Source organism: Somniosus microcephalus, chromosome 26 (genome assembly GCF_052327205.1).
Source record: "Somniosus microcephalus isolate GS21.2 chromosome 26, FLI_Smic_1.0, whole genome shotgun sequence".
Classification (NCBI taxonomy): Eukaryota; Metazoa; Chordata; class Chondrichthyes; order Squaliformes; family Somniosidae; genus Somniosus; species Somniosus microcephalus.
The window spans coordinates 1183269-1203213 of NC_141012.1; the positions used below are offsets into that span (position 1 = coordinate 1183269).

Consider the following 19945-nt stretch of genomic DNA (forward strand, 5'->3'; position numbering starts at 1 on the left):
TTTTGAGCATATAACTGGTAGAATAGATAAGGGAAAACCAGTGGATGTGGTGTATTTGAACTTTCAGAAGGCTTTCGATAAGGTCTCGCATAAGAGATTAGCGTGTAAAGTTAAAGCACATGGAATTGGGGGTAAGGTACTGACTTGGATAGAGAACTGGCTGGCAGACAGGAAGCAAAGAGTTGGAATAAACGGCTCTTTTTCCGAGTGGCAGGCAGTGACTAGTGGGGTACCGCAGGGATCGGTGCTAGGACACCAGCTATTCACAATATATATTAATGATCTAGACGAGGGAACTAGATGTAATATCTCCAAGTTTGCAGACGACACAAAGCTGAGTGGGCGTGTGTGCTGTGAGGAGGTTGCCGAGAAACTCCAGTATGATTTGGACAGCTTGGGTGATGGGGCAGATGTACGGCAGATGCAGTATAATGTGGATAAATGCGAGGTTATCCACTTTGGTGGCAAAAACAGGAAGGCAGATTATTATCTGAACGGCAATAGGTTGGGAGGAGGGGAAGTGCAACGAGACCTGGGTGCCCTTGTGCACCAGTCGCTGAAGGTAAGCATGCAGGTGCAGCAGGCGGTTAAGAAGGCAAATGGTATGTTGGCCTTCATAGCGAGAGGATTCGAGTACAGGAGCAAGGATGTCTTGCTGCAGTTGTACAGGGCCTTGGTGAGACCACACCTTGAGTATTGTGTGCCGTTTTGGTCGCCTTATCTGAGGAAGGATGTTCTTGCCATGGAGGGAGTGCAGCGAAGATTCACCAGACTGATACCTGGGATGGCAGGAATGACGTATGAGGAGAGATTGGGTCGATTGGGCTTATACTCACTGGAGTTTAGAAGAATGAGAGGGGATCTCATTGAAACTTATAAAATTCTAACAGGACTAGACAGACTAGATGCAGGAAGGATGTCCAGAACCAGGGGTCACAGTCTAAAGATATGGGGTAAGCCATTTAGGACAGAGATGAGGAGGAATTTCTTCACTCAGAGAGTGGTGAACCTGTGGAATTCTCTACCACAGAAGGCAGTTGAGGCCAATTTATTAAATATATTCAAGAAGGAGTTAGATATGTTTCTTAAGGCTAAAGGGATCAAGGGATATGGGGAGAAAGCAGGGACAGGGTACTGAGTTTGGATGATCAGCCATGAACTCATTGAATGGCGGAGCAGGCTCGAGGGGCTGAATGGCCGACTCCTGCTCTTGTCTTCTATCTTTCTATGTTTCTATGAACAGACTGGGGAGAAACAGACTGGGGGCACAGACAGGGGGCAATGGACTGGGGGGCACAGACTGGGGGGAACAGACTGGGGGGCACAGACTGGGGGCAACAGACTGGGGGGCACAGACTGGGAGCAACAGACTGGGGGGCACAGACTGGGGGCAACAGACTGGGGGCACAGACTGGGGGGGCACAGACTGGAGGCCACAGACTGGGGGCAACAGACTGGGGGCACAGACTGGGGGGGCACAGACTGGGGGCAACAGACTGGGGGCACAGACTGGGGGGAAACAGACTGAGGGGAAACAGACTGGGGGGAAACAGACTGGGGGCAACAGACTGGGGCAACAGACTGGGGGGAAACAGACTGGGGCAACACTGGGAGAAACAGACTGGGAGATACAGACTGGGGGAAACAGACTGGGGGGAAACAGACTGGGGGAAACAGACTGGGGAAACAGGTGGGGGGAAACAGACTGGGGAAACAGACGGGGGAAACAGACTGGGGAAACAGACTGAGGGGGAACAGACTGGTGGGAAACAGACTGGGGCAACAGACTGGGGGAAACAGACTGGGGGGCACAGACGGGGCACAGACTGGGGGAACAGACTGGGGGGCACAGATTGGGGGATACAGACTGGGGGAACAGACTGGGGGCACAGACTGGAGCAACAGACTGGGGAGAAACAGACTGGGGCACAGAATGGGGGACAGATTGGGGGGGACAGACTGGGGGCACAGACTGGAGGGGACAGACTGGGGGGACAGACTGGGGGGTCAGACTGGGGGTACAGACTAGGGGCACAGATTGATCCCAGGCTTGTGCTGTTTGCCACTCTCGGCCACAGCAATGATGGGTTTTGATATAATTGGCCCGCTCTGGACCAGAATGGACAGAAAATGTCCCAGGTCCCCAGTCCTGATCCACATCCAGTGAGGGGATGTGTGTGGATATCGAATGAGGAGAGCAACGGGAATCGAATCATGTCCAGAGTCAGACATGAAGAATGTGCCTCAGTCTGAGAGAGTAGGCAATGCTCGTGGGACCCACAGCCAGAGGGGGGGAGGGGGAGGGTCAGAGGTCGGCGAGGGGTGGGTGGGAGGGGTGAGGAGGTGAGGGCTGAGGGGGGTTGGGGCGATGGTGGTGAGAGGGTAAGAGGGGTGAGATGTAATACAGCTGTTGGTTTATCAAACATCCATGGCCCAAAACATTTTCCTTTAAAGTCTGAAATCCCACAAGCATCGGCCAAGGCAGGAAGTGCTATCAGAACAAGTGACCATGGGGACATAAGAACATAAGAAATAGGAGCAGGAGTAGGCCAATCGGCCCCTCGATACTGCTCCACCATTCAATAAGATCATGGCTGATCTGATCCTAACTGCCAATCCACTATCACAGAACCATCTCCTGAATCTAACAGAATTAGACACACGAAATAGGAGCAGGATCAGGCTACACGGCCCCTGGGCCCGCTCCGCTACCCACAGGGCCATGACCGATCCGAACCTAGACTCATGTCCAAATTCCTGCCCGCTCCCCGTAACCCTTAATTCCCTTTACTTCTAGGAAACTGTCTATTTCTGTTTTAAATTTATGTAATCACAGAATCACAGAAATCACAGAAACCCCACAGTGCAGATAGAGGCCATTTCGGCCCATCGAGCCTGCACCGACACATATCCCACCCGATCCCCGTTACCCCTACACCAACACATATCCCACCCTATCCCCGTAACCCCACGTATTTAATCCCCCTAACACTAAGGGTCAATTTATTATAGCCAATCAACCTAACCCGCACATCTTTGGACTGTGGGAGGAAACCCACATAGACAGTCACCCGAGGCCGGATTTGAACCCGGGTCCCTGGCGCTGTGAGGCAACAGTGCTAACCACTATGCCACCGTGCTGCCCTGTAGCTTCTACAGTTTTTTGGGGCAGCATATTCCATGGACCTACCATGTTGCTGCTCCTGTCCTCACCCAACCTCCAGGCACTTTACCAGTTGCAGTCAGTGGACAATGAGCAGCAGCAGCTCCCAGGACACTGAGGCTAATTGCAGCATGCACGCTGGGCACCTCTCAGCCCCCAACACCTGGCCTGAACACCTGCCCGCAACACCTGGCCTGAACACCTGGCCTGAACACCTGGCCCCAACACCTGGCCCCAACACCTGGCCTGAACACCTGGCCCCAACACCTGGCCTGAACACCTGCCCGCAACACCTGGCCTGAACACCTGGCCCCAACACCTGGCCTGAACACCTGCCCGCAACACCTGGCCTGAACACCTGGCCTGAACACCTGGCCTGAACACCTGGCCCCAACACCTGGCCTGAACACCTGCCCCCAACACCTGGCCCCAACACCTGGCCTGAACACCTGCCCGCAACACCTGGCCTGAACACCTGGCCCCAACACCTGGCCTGAACACCTGGCTTGAACACCTGCCCGCAACACCTGGCCTGAACACCTGCCCCCAACACCTAGCCTGAACACCTGGCCCCAACACCTGCCCGCAATACCTGCCCCCAACACCTGGCCCCAACACCTGCCCTGAACACCTGGCCTGAACACCTGGCCCCAACACCTGCCCGCAACACCTGGCCCCAACACCTGCCCCCAACACCTGGCCCCAACACCTGCCCTGAACACCTGGCCTGAACACCTGCCCGCAACAACTGGCCTGAACACCTGGCCCCAACACCTGCCCCCAACACCTGCCCTGAACACCTGCCCGCAACACCTGGCCTGAACACCTGCCCCCAACACCTGGCCTGAACATGTGAGTGAATGTGAACGAGTGTGAATGAAAGTGAGAGTGAGTGTGAAAGTGAGTGTGAGTGTGAGTGTGAGATTGTCGGACGGTAAGTGTGTGAGTGATGAGAGGGTTTGAAGGTGCTGGATCTGCGGGTGGTTCCAGCGGATGTAGGGCTGGTGATGGACGCTCACCTCCAGCGGAGCTGGGATCTGTTAACGGCAAAGTGGAGGGAGACAGAGGCAGCCAGCCTGACCCTTGCTTGGAGCAGGAATTAGAATAGATTCTTTGAATGAGACGGCGGCGGCGGGGGGTAATCCAGTGTCGGAATGTATTGCCGAAGGTCCTTCTATTGCGCACAAGCTCCGGGAGGCCCCAGGGATTGTTAGTCTGTGCAGAATCCTGGCGCCGCCGCTCCAATCTGCCGGGTTTAGGGCCAGCGCGGTTTAGGGCTCGATTGAAGAGGGATTGGTGAGCTCGATGTTGTGGGTTTTGGGATCTGGTCTTTCCTCTGTTGTAATTGTGGCATTTGCCCCATGGCGAGGGGTTCGTGTTACACTGATGTTGGGGATTAACCCGGTTCCCCCCCGAGATCAGCTCAGTACAGAAAGAAAAAAACCACAAACTGAGGAATTCAGGAACGAGGTTGTGTGAATCTTTATGAATTTTGGCAAAAAATTAAGCACTTTTCTAAACCATGTGGAAATAAAGTCTGAGTCATGGAGTGAGTTTGTGAGGCGCTGGATGAAAGCCCAGCATCTGTAACCAGAGAGGCATTGTCCTCAGGCAGAGTGACAAATATCAGCTGGTTAGACAGAGCCAGCCTGGATTTGTAACGGGTTAGTCATGTCTAACCTAGTTGAATTTTTTGAGGAGGTCACTAACGTGGTAGATAAGGGAATGTCGATGGATGTTGTTTATATGGACTTCCAAAAACATTCGACAAGGTTCCACATAAGAGACTGTTAACAGAAATGAGAGTCGGTGGCATTGGAGGCCACCTATTGGCTGGACAGGGGAGGTAAGTGACAGAGCTCGAGATAATAAGTATATTCCCCAATTGGCAGGATGTGACAAGTGGTGTTCCCCAGGGATCTGCACTGGGGCCTCAGCTTTTCACTATATTTAGTTGTGGAAGATTCCAGAACAAGGGAGCATAAGCTTAAAATTAAGGCCAGGCCGTTCAGGGATGATGTCAGGAGGCACTTCTTCACACAAAGGGCACTGGAAATCTGGAACTCTCGCCATCAAAAGGCTGGTGATGCTGGGGGTCAGTTGAGATGGGGGAGGGGAGAGGGAGAGAGAGAGAGAGAGAGAGAGAGGGGAAGCAGGTGTGTTAAATGAATTCCCTCGTCTGTATTTGGACAATGATTCAGTTTTGTACGAAGTTTGTGCTGCTTCTAATTTTAATACAACAATCCCATTGAATTTGTCGGCATTGAGTCTAAATTCCCAACTGGCCACCAGCAGCTCCTGTGATCACAGCTGCCCTCAGGTGGGCAATGATGGAACAACAGCCAATGTAAAACACTGCAGATGCTGGAAATCTGAAATAACAGAAAATGCTGGAGATACTCAGCAGGTCAGGCAGCGTCTGTGAGAGAGAAACAGAGTTAACGTTTCAGTTCGATGACCCTTCATCAGAACCGTAAAATGCTACAGATGTAACCAATGCCCCCCTAAGGTGCGCAGGGGAAAGAACAAAAGGGAAGGTCTGAGATAGGGTGGAGGGCAGGAGAGATTAAATGACAAAAGGGATGATGGTATAAGGCAAACGAAGATGCTAATGTGACAAGTAAAGAAGTAAAAGATGGGTCCAAGACAGTGTTCCCTGTAAGGTGAACATTTTTGTTTACCAAAGGAATTAAAGGATATTGGCCAAAGGCGGATATAGGTCGAAGATCAGTCAGGATCTCATTGACTGGCGGAACAGGCTCGAGGGGCTGAACGGCCTCCTCCTGTTCCTATGTGCGCAGCCACGTACTGCTCCAGGGAAACTGTGCAGCTGTCTTGCTGGCATTTCAATGTAAAAACCGCACATGCACAGCCCCCTAATGGGGCCGCGAAGGAGGTGTAAACGGCAAAAGCAAAATTATTACCAACAGCTGCTGTCCAAAAAATGGGGGCAGTGGTTATGGTCTGAAATTGTTGAATTCATTGTCGAGTCTGGAAGGCTGTAAAGTGTCTAATCAAAAGAGGTGGTGCTGTTCCTCGAGCTTACATTGAGCTTCATTGAAACAGTGTCGGAGTGGGATGGAGAATTAAAGCGACAAGGCGGCCCAGCAGCGCCTATATTTCCTAAGGAGGCTGAAGGGATGTAACCTGTCACCCCTGATCCTCTCTAACTTTTACCGCTGCACAATAGAGCATCCTGACAAACTGTATCACAGTGTGGTATGGCAGCTGTAGCTACTATGACCGGAAAGCCCTGCAGCGGGTAGTCAAAACTGCCCAACGCATTACCGGCACCCGGCTACCGACCATAGAGCACATATACCAGAAACGCTGTCTACGGAGGTCACGTTCCATTGTCAAAGACCCTACCCACCCCAGCCACAGTCTGTTCGCCCTCCTGCCATCTGGGAGACGCTACAGATGCATTCGCACCCGTACGACCAGATTTAGGAACAGCTTCTTTCCCAGGGCTGTCATCCTACTGAACTCCACAAATAAACTCTAAAGCCTGCACATCTGCCAATGCACTTTATTATGTTATGTTTATGTTAATGTATTACAAGCCAAATGTATGTTGAATGTTTAAATGTCTTAATCTAAATGTACACTCTCGGGAGCTGCAAGCCTACATTTCGTTGTACTGCACTTGTGCACTAACAATGACAATAAAAGTTGATTTGATTTGAGGCTAGGGGTCATGCTTGCTGACTGAACGGAGGTGTTCCGCAAAGCGGTCACCCAATTTGCATTTGGTCTCCCCAATGCGCTTGCTTGGATGAGTGCAGCTCCAACAACACAAGAACCTCAACACCATCCAGGACAAAGCAGCCCGCTTGATTGGCACCCCATCCACCACCTTAAACATTCACTCCCTCCACCACCGGCATACCGTGGCTGCAGTGTGTACCATCTACAAGATGCACTGCAACAACGCGCAAACCCGCGACCTCTTCCACCTAGGACAAGGGCAGCAGGCGCATGGGAACACCACCACCTCCAAGTTCCCCTCCAAGTCACACACCATCCTGATATAGAAGTATATCGCCGATCCTTCATCGTCGCTGGGTCAAAATCCCAGAACTCCCGCCCCAACAGCACTGTGGGAGCACCTTCACCACACAGACTGCAGCGGTTCAAGAAGGCGGCTCACCACCACCTTCGAGGGCAATTAGGGATGGGCAATAAATGCTGGCCTTGCCAGCGACACTCACATCCCATAAACAAATTTAAAAAAAGCTTATGGGTTGGAGTCCCAATCCAAAGACGTGAGCGCATAATCTAGGCAGACACTCCCAGTACCATACTGAGGGAGCGCCGCACTGTCGGAGGGGCGGCGCTGAGGGAGCGCCGCACTGTCGGGGGGGCGGCGCTGAGGGAGCACTGAGGCGTCTTTCACAACCTCAGGACATCCCAAAACACTTTACAGCCAATGAAGTACATTTTGAAGTGTACTGTTGTAATGTAGGAAACACAGCAGCCAATTTACAAACAGCAAGATCCCACCAACTGCAATGTGATAATGACCAGATAATCTGTTTTAGTAATGTTGTTTGACAGATAAATATTGGCCCCAGGACACTGAGGAGAACTCCCCCTGCTCTTCAAAATAGTGCCATGGGATCTTTTATGTTCACTTGAGAGAGGGCAGATTAACTCTGATTGAACAAATTGCCTTTTCCCGTGAGCCCTGTGACGAAAGGCATGACCCGAAATGTTACTCTGTCTTTCCTCGGACAGGTGTGTCGGATTGGCTCCGGATTCGCAGACTCCACATTTAGATTGCTTTTGTATTTTTCTGCTGCTTTTCTGGGGTGGAGTGGGATAAAAAGTTCAAGGAATAACAGCTGCCATAAAACACCCGGCTACAAGGTTAATAGTGACTTTATTATAAAATATACAAATACATTCATCCCTTTACCAGAGCTTGCGAGAGAGAAAATACAATATAGCCATAAGACACACGGCGGGAGGGGGAGGTCATAGTCATAGAGTTATACAGCACAGAAAGAGACCCTTCGGCCCATCATGTCTGCACCGGCCATCAAGCTCTCGCTATTCTAATCCCATTTTCCAACACTTGGTCCGTAGCCTTGTATGCTATGGTGTTTCAAGTGCTCATCTAAATGCTTCTTGAATGTTGTGGGGATGGCATTAAAAAAGAAATTAGAGAAACATGCAATAAGGGCACAGCAGTCATCATGGGTGACTTTAATCTAAATATAGATTGGGCTAACCAAATTAGTAACAATACTGTGGAGGAGGAATTCCTGGAGTGTTTACGGGATGGTTTCCTGGACCAATATGTCGAGGAACCAACCAGAGATCAGGCCATCTTAGACTGGGTATTTTGTAATGAGAAAGGATTAATTAGCCATCTTGTTGTACGAGGCCCCTTGGGTCGGAGCGATCATAATATGATCGAATTCTTCATTAAGATGGAGAGTGAAGTAGTTGACTCAGAGACTAGGGTCCTGAATTTAAATAAAGGAAACTATGATGGTATGAGGCGCGAGTTGGGTAGGATTGATTGAGGAATGTCACTCAAAGGATTGACGGTGGATAGGCAATGGCAAACATTCAAAGACCGCATGGATGAACTACAGAATTTGTTCATTCCAGTTTGGCATAAAAATAAAACAAAAAAGGTGACTCAACCGTGGCTAACAAGGGAAATTAGGGATAGCATAAGATCCAAGGAGAGGACATATAAATTGGCCAGAAAAAGCAGTAAACTTGAGGATTGGGAGCAGTTTAGGATTCAACAAAGGAGGACAGAGATTAATTAAGAAGGGGAAAATTAAATGAGAGTAAGCTTGCAGGGAACATAAAAACTGACTGTAAAAGCTTTTATAGATATGTGAAGAGAAAAAGATTGGTGAAGTCAAGCGTAGGGCCCTTGCAGTCAGAATAAGGGGAATTTATAATGGGGAACAAAGAAATGGCAGACCAATTAAATACATATTTTAGTTCTGTCTTCACAAAGGAGGACACAAATAACCTCCCAGAGATGTTGGGGAACATAGGGTCTGATGAAAGGGAGGAACTGAAAGAAATCAGTATTTGTAGGGAAATGGTGTTAGGGAAATTGATGGGATTGAAGGCGGATAAATCCCCAGGGCCTGATAATCTACATCCTAGGGTACTTAAGGAAGTGGCCCTAGAAATAGTAGATGCATTGCTGATCATCTTCCAACATTCGATGGAATCTGCAACAGTACCCATGGATTGGAGGGTAGCTAATGTTACCCCACTATTCAAAAAGGCTGGTAGAGAGAAAACAGGGAATTACAGACCGGCAAGCCTGACATCGGTAGTGGGGAAAATGCTAGAGTCCATTATAAAAGATGTAATAGCAGAGCACTTGGAAAACAGTGACAGGATCGGACAAAGTCAACATGGATTTACAAAAGGTAAATCGTGCTTGACTAATCTACTGGAATTTTTTGAGGATGTAACTGGTAGATAAGGGAGAACCAGTGGATGTGGTGTATTTGGACTTTTAGAAGGCTTTTGATAAGGTCCCACATAAGAGATTAGCGTGTAAAGTTAAGGCACATGGGATTGGGGGCAAGGTATTGACCTGGATAGAGAACTGGTTGGCAGACAGAAAGCAAAGAGTTGGAATAAACGGGTCTTTTTCCGAGTGGCAGGCAGTGACTAGTGGGGTACCGCAGGGATCGGTCCTTGGACCTCAGCTATTAATATATATATTAATGATCTAGACAAGGGAACTAGATGTAATATCTCCAAATTTGCAGACGACACAAAGCTGGGTGGGCGTGTGTGCTGTGAGGAGGATGCCGAGAAACTCCAGGATGATTTGGACAGGTTGGGTGATTGGGCAAAAGCATGGCAGATGCAATATAACGTGGATTGGGAGAAGGAGAAGTGCAACGAGACCTGGGTGTCCTTGTGCACCAGTCGCTGAAGGTAAGCATGCAGGTGCAGCAGGCGGTTAAGAAGGCAAATGGTATGTTGGCCTTTGTAGCGAGAGGGTTTGAGTACAGGAACAAGGATGTCTTGCTGCAGTTGTACAGGGCCTTGGTGAGACCACACCTCAAGTATTGTGTGCAGTTTTGGTCACCTTATCTGAGGAAGGATGTTCTTGCCATGGAAGGAGTTCAGCGAAGATTCACCAGGCTGATACCTGGGATGGCAGGAATGACGTATGAGGAGAGATTGGGATGATTGGGCTTGTACTTGCTGGAGTTTAGAAGAACGAGAGGGTATCTCATTGAAACTTATAAAATTCCGACAGGACTGGACAGACTAGATGCAGAAAGGATTTTCCCGATGGTCGGGGAGTCCAGAACCAGGGGTCACAGTCTAAGGATGAGTAGGACATTTAGGACAGAAATGAGGAGGAATTTCTTCACCCAGAGAGTGGTGAACCTGTGGAATTCTCTACCACAGAAGGCAGTAGAAGCCAATTCATTAAATCTATTCTAGAAGGAGTTGGATATATTTCTTAAGGCTAAAGGGATCCAGGGGTATGGGGAGAAAGCAGGGACCGGGTACAGAAATTGGATGATCAGCCATGATCGCATTGAATGGTGGAGCAGGCTCGAGGGGCCGAATGGCCTACTCCTGCTCCTATCTTCTATGTTTCTATGTGAGGGGTCCTGCCTCTACCACCCTTTCAGGCAGTGAGTTCCAGATTCCAACCACCCTCTGGGTGAAAACGTTTTTCCTCAAATCCCCTCTAAACCTCCTGCCCCTTACCTTGAAACTATGCCCCCTGGTTATTGACCCCTCTACTAAGGGTAAAAGTTCCTTTCTATCTACCCTATCTATGCCCCTCATAATTTTCTACACCTCAATCAGGTCCCCCCTCAGCCTTCTCTGCTCCAAGGAAAACAACCCCAGCCTGTCCAGTCTCTCTTCATAGCTGAAGTGCTCCAGCCCAGGTAATATCCTGGTGAATCTCCTCTGCACCCTCTACAAGCAATCACATCCTTCCTATAGTGTGGCGACCAGAACTGCACACAGTATTCCAGCTGTGGCCTAACTAGCGTTTTGTACAGCTCCATCATAACCTCCCTGCTCTTATATTCTATGCCTCGGCTAATGAAGGTAAGTATCCCATATGTCTTTTTAACCACCTTATCTACCTGTCTTGCTGCCTTCAGGGATCTATGCACATGCAGGGTCCCTCTAATCCTCTGTCCTTCCTAGGGTCCTACCATTCATTGTGTATTCCCTTGCCTTGTTAGTCCTCCCAAAATGCATCACCTCACACTTTTCAGGGTTAAATTTCATTTGCTACTGTTCTGCCCATCTAACCAACCCGTCTATATCGTCCTGTAGCCTGAGGCTTCCCTCCTCGCTATTTACCACTCCACCAATTTTCATGCCATATGCAAACTTAATGAACATACCTCATACATTCATATCTAAATTCTTAATGTACACTACAAACAGCAAAGGACCTAGCATCGTATCCTGCGGTACACCACTGGACACAGGCTTCCAGTCACAAAAACAACCTACGACCATCACCCTCTGCCTCCTGCCACTAAGCCAATTTTGGATCCAATGTGCCAAATTGCCCTGGATCCCTTCTTGACCAGTCTCCCATGTGGGACTTTGTCAAAAGCCTTATTGAAGTCCATGTAGACTACATCAACTGCACTACCCTCATCCACACACCTAGACACCCCCTCGAAAAATTCAATCAAATTGATTAGACATGATCTCCCCCTGACAAAGCTATGCTGACTATCCTTGATTAATCCTTGCCTCTCCAAGTGGAGACTAATTCTGTCCCTCAGAATTTTTTCCAATAATTTCCCTACCACTGATGTTAGGCTCACTGGCCTGTAATTCCCTGGTTTATCCCTACTACCCTTCTTGAATAATGGTACTACGTTAGCTGTTCTCCAGTCCTCTGGCACCTTCCCTGTGGCCAGAGAGGTTCTGAAAATTTGTGTCAGAGCCCCTGCAATCTCCTCCCTTGCCTCACACAGCAGCCTGGGATACATCTCGTCAGGGCCTGGGGATTTATCCACTTTTAAGCCCGCTAAAACCGCTAGTACCTCTTCCCTCTCAATACTAATTTGTTCAAGTATATCACAATCCCCCTGCCTGATTTCTATGCCTACATCATCCTTCTCCATAGTGAACACAGAGGCAAAATATTAATTTAAAACCTCACCTACATCTTCCAGCTCTACACAAAGATTGCCACTTTGGTCCCTACTCTTTCCCTGGTTATCCTCTTGCCCTTAATATACTTATAAAACACCTTGGGATTTTCCTTTATTTTGCCCGCCAGTGTTTTTTCATGCCCCCTCTTCGCTCTAATTTTTTTTTTTTTTTTTAATGTACCCCCCTGCACTTTCTATACTTCTCTAGGGCTTCCACTGTTTTTAGTCCTTTGTATCTGCCAAAACCCTCCCTTTTTTGCCTAATCCATTTGTGTATTGGGGGGGGGGGGGGGGGGGAGGGACAGAGGGGGGGGAGGGACAGAGAGGGAGGAACAGCAACAATGTACATGCATGAAACCACCCTGGGCAACATCCTTTACATCAAATATACAAAATATTAACATAATCACAAGATTTTAAAGACAGCCGCACTCCAGAGAAAAATCAGAGGAAAATGCTGTGAATGTAACTTCACCCCCACCCCCACCCCCCATGCATTCACAGGAGCAGTGACAGTAAAACATTTCGCTCCCCCATCTGTACAGGATCAAACGCTCAAAGGAAGAGTGACTGCCCCAGGGAATTATCACACTGACACCATCACACTGTTCCTGACTGCAGGGAACAATTCAGGCTATGAGACAGATTCGGACGCAGGGTAAAACTGATGGAAATCTTCATCTTCCTCATCAGAATCCTGGAGAGAAACAGACAGAGACAATCACCTGGAGAAACACAGGAACCAGTAAACAGAGCCTGGCCCGCACACCCAGGGCAGGTACAGCACGGGTTAGATACAGAGTAAAGCTCCCTCGACACTGTCCCATCAAACACTCCCAGGGCAGGTACAGCATGGGTTAGATACAGAGTAAAGCTCCTTCTACACTGTCCCATCAAACACTCCCAGGGCAGGTACAGCACGGGTTAGATACAGAGTAAAGCTCCTTCTACACTGTCCCATCAAACACTCCCAGGGTAGGTACAGCACGGGTTAGATACAGAGTAAAGCTCCCTCTACACTGTCCCATCAAACACTCCCAGGGCAGGTACAGCATGGGTTATATACACAGAGTAAAGCTTCCTCTACACTGTCCCATCAAACACTCCCAGGGCAGGTACAGCATGGGTTATATACAGAGTAAAGCTTCCTCTACACTGTCCCATCAAACACTCCCAGGGTAGGTACAGCACGGGTTAGATACAGAGTAAAGCTCCCTCTACACTGTCCCATCAAACACTCCCAGGGCAGGTACAGCACGGGTTAGATACAGAGTAAAGCTTCCTCTACACTGTCCCATCAAACACTCCCAGGGCAGGTACAGCACGGGTTAGACACAGAGTAAAGCTCTAGCCTCCTGCATAGACCCAGTCCCATCAGGGTCAAATGTGGCCTTGCTTGTATCGGGCTGTGGCTCCGTGACTGAGCCACAATTACATCTGGATCCTGATCCGTTTCCAGCTCCCGCTGTAATCTGCCGGAACTGTCGTGTAAATTCCGGCCCACAATGCAGACCCAACGGTGATGAATTATGGGCTGATATTGGCACAGGTTGGGAGCTGGATTGCTGGTCCACAGCCTCGCTGCACTTCAGGTGTTTGGGGCCATGAACTTTCACCCCTCAGCTTGCACTAGATTCATCCTCGGGCCCCAAGGAGAGTTGTTTTCTGGCCACTGATGCTCTGTGCTGAGCTCCCACCTGTAAACATGCAGCACATCGCACACAGAACCTGCTCCCCAGACCGTCCCCATCTTCATCCTCGCCAGTCCTGTATAGGGAAAGATCTCCAGTTACTGTTTGTGACAACATGGGGTGAACAGATTCTTCATCTTAACAAATTCTTTACTAAGGAAAAAAAGCATTTGTATCCAAAAAAACAAACCAGTTAAACCACCTCCTCCGCCAACTCACGCTTTCAGAGAACGGGGGGGGGGGGGGGGGGGGGGGGTGCGGTGGTGGAGAAGGGCGGAGGGAGGCGAGGGATTGCGTTATCTGCAGATGTCCCTGTGTTGTCTACCTCGACTTGGATGCAAGATTATCTCAGGTCAGTTGTGGTGTTCTGGGGCTGAGGGACTCTTGAGATCTCTTCATTAAGGTGATTGGCAAAAGAGCCAGAGAGGAGATGAGGAGAATTGTTGTTGTGATCTGGAACGCACTGCCTGATAGTAATTTTCAAAAGGGGAATTGGATAAATATTTGAAGGGGAAAAATTTGCAGGGCTGTGGGGAAAGAACAGGGGAGTGGGACTAACTGGAGAGTTCTTTCAAAGAGCCGGCACAGGCATGATGGGCTGAATGGCCTCCTTCTGTGCTGTGTGATTCAATGATTCTATGCTTTGTTTATTCCCATACCATCCATTCTACAGATTAACTGGTCATTCATCTCATTGCTGTTTCTGGGATCTTGCTTTGTGCTCAATGGCTGCTGCGTATGAACCGAATATTGTGACATTGTAAAGTAATTGATTGTGTGTGAAGCGCGATAGAACGCTCTATAAACACATGCTGTCTTATCGCCACTCCACACTCCGGTGCTCGTGCTCTGAACCTACCCTTCTGCCACCTCGATCGATGATTTCTTGGAGCCGGATCCGAGGAAACCAAATCTCTTGCCCGTCCACAACAGGAGCACAATGACCACCAGCAGAGACGGGAGCACCACCAGGAGCAGCAAAACCACAGCCACACTGAGGCGAAACGGGAGAACTGCACAAAGGAAGAGAAACAAGAGCAATTACACAGAATATACGGCACAGAAACAGGCCATTCGGCCCAACCAGTCTGGGCTGGTGTTTATGTTCCTCACGAGCCTCCTCCCATTCAATCTGCCTCATCTCAGCCTTTCAGCCTATCTTTCTGTTCCCTTTCCTCTCATGTACTCATCTAGTTTCCTTTTGAAAGCATCTAAACTATTCGCCTCAACCACTCCCGGTGGTAGCGAGTTCCATATTCTAACCACTCTGAGTAAAGAAATGTCTCCTCGTTTCCCTATTGGATTTATTAGTAACCAATGTTCCCTTTAAGCTGTGCAGCGCTCTCGGGGTCCCTCCCAGCCGGCGAGCGGGCTTTTAAAGTGGAAAAAAATGCTCATGCGCGAATTCTGAATGGGCAACGCGGCCCTAAAAAAAATTAACAGGGAACATTGTTAGCAACTATCTTATATTGATGGCTCCCAGTCGTGGCGATGGATGGACCGATGCAGACAGGGAGGAGGCAGAGGGACATACGCTGGGGCAGGTTCCCCTGGGGTGGGCCCAACACCATGGACTGAAGGGTTGACCTTGGGGGAGCTGTACTGCCCCAGACTGCTGTTGATTGGCTCCTAGAACAGGTCCTCACATACCCGACGTCCCTTCTGTGGAGACTCCATGGCATCAAAACACCAAGAGCCTCGCTCCAAGAATCTACACCAAGAGCCTCGCTCCGAGAATCTACACCAGGAACTCGACGGGAGTCAGCTGGGGAGAGGGGGTAAAGTGGGGAAGATAGAATCAAACCAGAAGCCCTCCACTCTGAGGGACCATGTCGTTATAGCCTGACTGCACTGAAACGGGGACAGGATTGAAAATTAGCCTCGAAATTGGGACATTTAAGGAGCAAGAGCGTTCCAATACTCGCTTTAACCAGCTGACCTCTCTCGGTGACGGTGAGGACACTGGTCGGCATCTCGCTGCTCAGGTCTGGCGGGTTCTGCACCACACAACTAAACGTTCCATTGTCGCTCTGCGTCAGATTCATCACGATGATGGAGGCATTGCCTTTCCTGACCTCCCCATTCCACAGGACTCGATCCTTGAAGGGGCTGTTCAGGGCCGGAAACACCTCGGACTGATAGTGAAGAATCTAAGTTGGGAGAGAGAGAGATGGAGGATGAACCGGTTTAGTCCCAACACTCAAAGTTTATTCCATTCCAGCCACAGAGCAACAATTTGCAGAAATCCCTCCCCCCACAGTGGGTGATGCCACATTTGGTTGACATCCCCAGCAGTCCATATCCTGGCACTAACCATGGGCAATGCCACGGAAGGTCTCCTAGCTAATCGCAATTAGTGTTGCCCATGGCGCTCCATGTTGGGAATCCTTAGAGATTGTGGCTGGGCGTCAGGTCAGCTGGGAGACGGATAGAAGATGCCCCACAGCTCCAACTACTGCTGGAAGGCCTGAACTGCAGGGTAAGGACAGGGAAGAATATTGCATTTAAAGTGCAAGAGTTACCCAAGGCATCACAGGAAATAAATATCATAAAACAGGAAGTCCCAAGAAATATATTTAAACTGTTGAATTGAAGTGCCGTTTGCCCCTTCCAGAGACACAGGCACATAATCCAGCCCGACACTCCAGTGCAGTACTGAGGGAGCGCTGCACTGTCAGAGGTGCCGTCTTTTAGATGAAATGTTAAAACCGAGGCCCCATCTGCTCTCTCAGGTGGATGCAAAAGATCCCACGGCCACTATTGGAAGAGCAGGGGCGTTCTCCCTGGTGCCCTGGCCAATATTCATCCCTCAATCAACATCACTGAAACAGATTATCTGGTCATCATCACATTGCTGTGTGTGGGATCTTGCTGTGCACAAATTGGCTGCCGCGTGGCCTACATTACAACAGTGACTACACTTCAAAAAGTACTTCATTGGCTGTAAAGCACTTTGGGACGTCCTGAAGTTGTGAAAGGCGCTGTAAAAATGCAAGTCTTTCTTTTAGTAAAATATCATCACTGTTTAATCAGCCCGAACTATCTTCCGCAATTACAAAACACTGCCACTCGATGGCGCATGAGCCACACTTTACAACACTCAGACCACAGGAGCCCTGCAGGGAGAGACTGTCTGATGGGATGTCACTTCACCCCCTTCCTCAATCCACCATCTAACTCCTCACCCCCTTCCTCAATCCACCATCCAACTCCTCACCCCCTTCCTCAATCCACCAGCCAACTCCTCACCCCCTTCCTCAATCCACCATCCAACTCCTCACCCCCTTCCTCAATCCACCAGCCAACTCCTCACCCCCTTCCTCAATCCACCATCCAACTCCTCACCCCCTTCCTCAATCCACCATCCAACTCCTCACCCCCTTCCTCAATCCACCATCTAACTCCTCACCCCCTTCCTCAATCCACCATCCAACTCCTCACCCCCTTCCTCAATCCACCAGCCAACTCCCCACCCTCACACACACACACTGTACCCCATCCAACTCCCCACCCTCACACACACTGTACCCCATCCAACTCCCCACCCTCACACACACTGTACCCCATCCAACTCCCCACCCTCACACACACTGTACCCCATCCAACTCCCCACCCTCACACACACTGTACCCCATCCAACTCCCCACCCTCACACACACTGTACCCCATCCAACTCCCCACCCTCTCACACACTGTACCCCATCCAACTCCCCACCCTCACACACTGTACCCCATCCAACTCCCCACCCTCACACACTGTGCCCCATCCAACTCCCCACCCTCACACACACTGTACCCCATCCAACTCCCCACCCTCACACACACTGTACCCCATCCAACTCCCCACCCTCACACACACTGTACCCCATCCAACTCCCCACCCTCTCACACACTGTACCCCATCCAACTCCCCACCCTCTCACACACTGTACCCCATCCAACTCCCCACCCTCACACACTGTGCCCCATCCAACTCCCACCCTCACACACACTGTACCCCATCCAACTCCCCACCCTCACACACACACACTGTACCCCATCCAACTCCCCACCCTCACACACACTGTACCCCATCCAACTCCCCACCCTCACACACACTGTACCCCATCCAACTCCCCACCCTCACACACACTGTACCCCATCCAACTCCCCACCCTCACACACACTGTACCCCATCCAACTCCCCACCCTCACACACACTGTACCCCATCCAACTCCCCACCCTCACACACACTGTACCCCATCTAACTCCCCACCCTCTCACACACACTGTACCCCATCCAACTCCCCACCCTCACACACACTGTACCCCATCCAACTCCCCACCCTCACACACACTGTACCTCATACAACTCCCCACCCGCGCACACTGTGCCCCATCCAACTCCCCACCCTCACACACACTGTACCCCATCCAACTCCCCACCCTCACACACTGTACCCCATCCAACTCCCCACCCTCACACACACTGTACCCCATCCAACTCCCCACCCTCACACACACTGTACCCCATCCAACTCCCCACCCTCACACACACACACTGTACCCCATCCAACTCCCCACCCTCACACACACACTGTACCCCATCTAACTCCCCACCCTCTCACACACACTGTACCCCATCCAACTCCCCACCCTCACACACACTGTACCCCATCCAACTCCCCACCCTCACACACACTGTACCCCATCCAACTCCCCACCCTCTCACACACTGTACCCCATCCAACTCCCCACCCTCACACACTGTGCCCCATCCAACACCCCACCCTCACACACACTGTGCCCCATCCAACTCCCCAGCCTCACACTGTACCCCATCCAACTCCCCACCCTCACACACACTGTACCCCATCCAACTCCCCACCCTCACACACACTGTACCCCATCCAACTCCCCACCCTCACACACACTGTACCCCATCCAACTCCCCACCCTCACACACACTGTACCCCATCCAACTCCCCACCCTCACACACACTGTACCCCATCCAACTCCCCACCCTCACACACACTGTACCCCATCCAACTCCCCACCCTCACACACACTGTACCCCATCCAACTCCCCACCCTCACACACACTGTACCCCATCCAACTCCCCACCCTCACACACACTGTACCCCATCCAACTCCCCACCCTCACACACACTGTACCCCATCCAACTCCCCACCCTCACACACACTGTACCCCATCCAATTCCCCCATACAGTTCAGGGAGGTGCCAAGTCCAAACGCTGGTCTGTGCTGAATTAGCCGAGTTTGGGGAGCAGCATTTAGTGTGCGACAATTGGTCTTAGCACCAAGCTAATATCAGCCGTTGCTGCCACCGTGGTCCAGGCTGACAGGAGGGATAAGACTCTGAAACTGTAAAAGCTGCTGTGCCTGTTAACGGTACTTTAGAATCTTCAACAGAGGAGAAAAGTGGGTAAAATATATATATCAGAGTGTGTGCAACAGTGGAGCCTGTAGAGATTGTGGGCAATGGAATCACAGAGTCTCCAGCACAGGAACAGGCCATTGGGCCAAACTGGTCCGTGCTGGTGTTTATGCTCCACACGGGCCTCCTTCATCTCACCCCATCAGCACAGACTTCTATTCCTTTCTCCATCATGTGTTTATCTAGCATCCCTTTAAATGCAATAAGGGTTGGATGGACCCATGCATTCAATGTGTTCATTTCCGATTGCAATGGTTATTGCAGCAGCTGCACTAGACTGAACCCGAGGTGTGTGAAAGGCAGAGAAAGGCTTGATCGGGTGGATGCAGTGAGGATGTTTCCACTGATGGGTGAGACTAGAACTAGGGGGCATAATCTTAGAATAAGGGGCTGCCCTTTCAAAACTGAGATGAGGAGAAACTTCTTCACTCAGAGGGTAGTAAATCTATGGAATTTGCTACCCAGAGCGCTGTGGAAGCTGCAACATTAAATAAAGATAGACAT

The 19945-nt window shown here is 50.3% G+C and overlaps 1 protein-coding gene across 1 annotated transcript in view; it reads right to left on the reverse strand.

The window, feature by feature from the left end:
* Nucleotides 1-12528: 12528 nt before the first annotated feature.
* The window catches only part of LOC147100188 (myelin protein zero-like protein 3), a 38809-nt gene continuing 31392 nt past the window's right edge, over nucleotides 12529-19945 (reverse strand). Inside the window, exons 3-6 of the mRNA XM_085968216.1 lie at nucleotides 15940-16150; nucleotides 14860-15013; nucleotides 14007-14076; nucleotides 12529-13006 (exon numbers count right to left, since the gene is read on the reverse strand). Coding sequence (XP_085824342.1) covers nucleotides 12944-13006; nucleotides 14007-14076; nucleotides 14860-15013; nucleotides 15940-16150 — 498 coding nt within the window. The 3' untranslated portion in view covers nucleotides 12529-12943. The remainder of the gene's footprint in view (nucleotides 13007-14006; nucleotides 14077-14859; nucleotides 15014-15939; nucleotides 16151-19945) is intronic.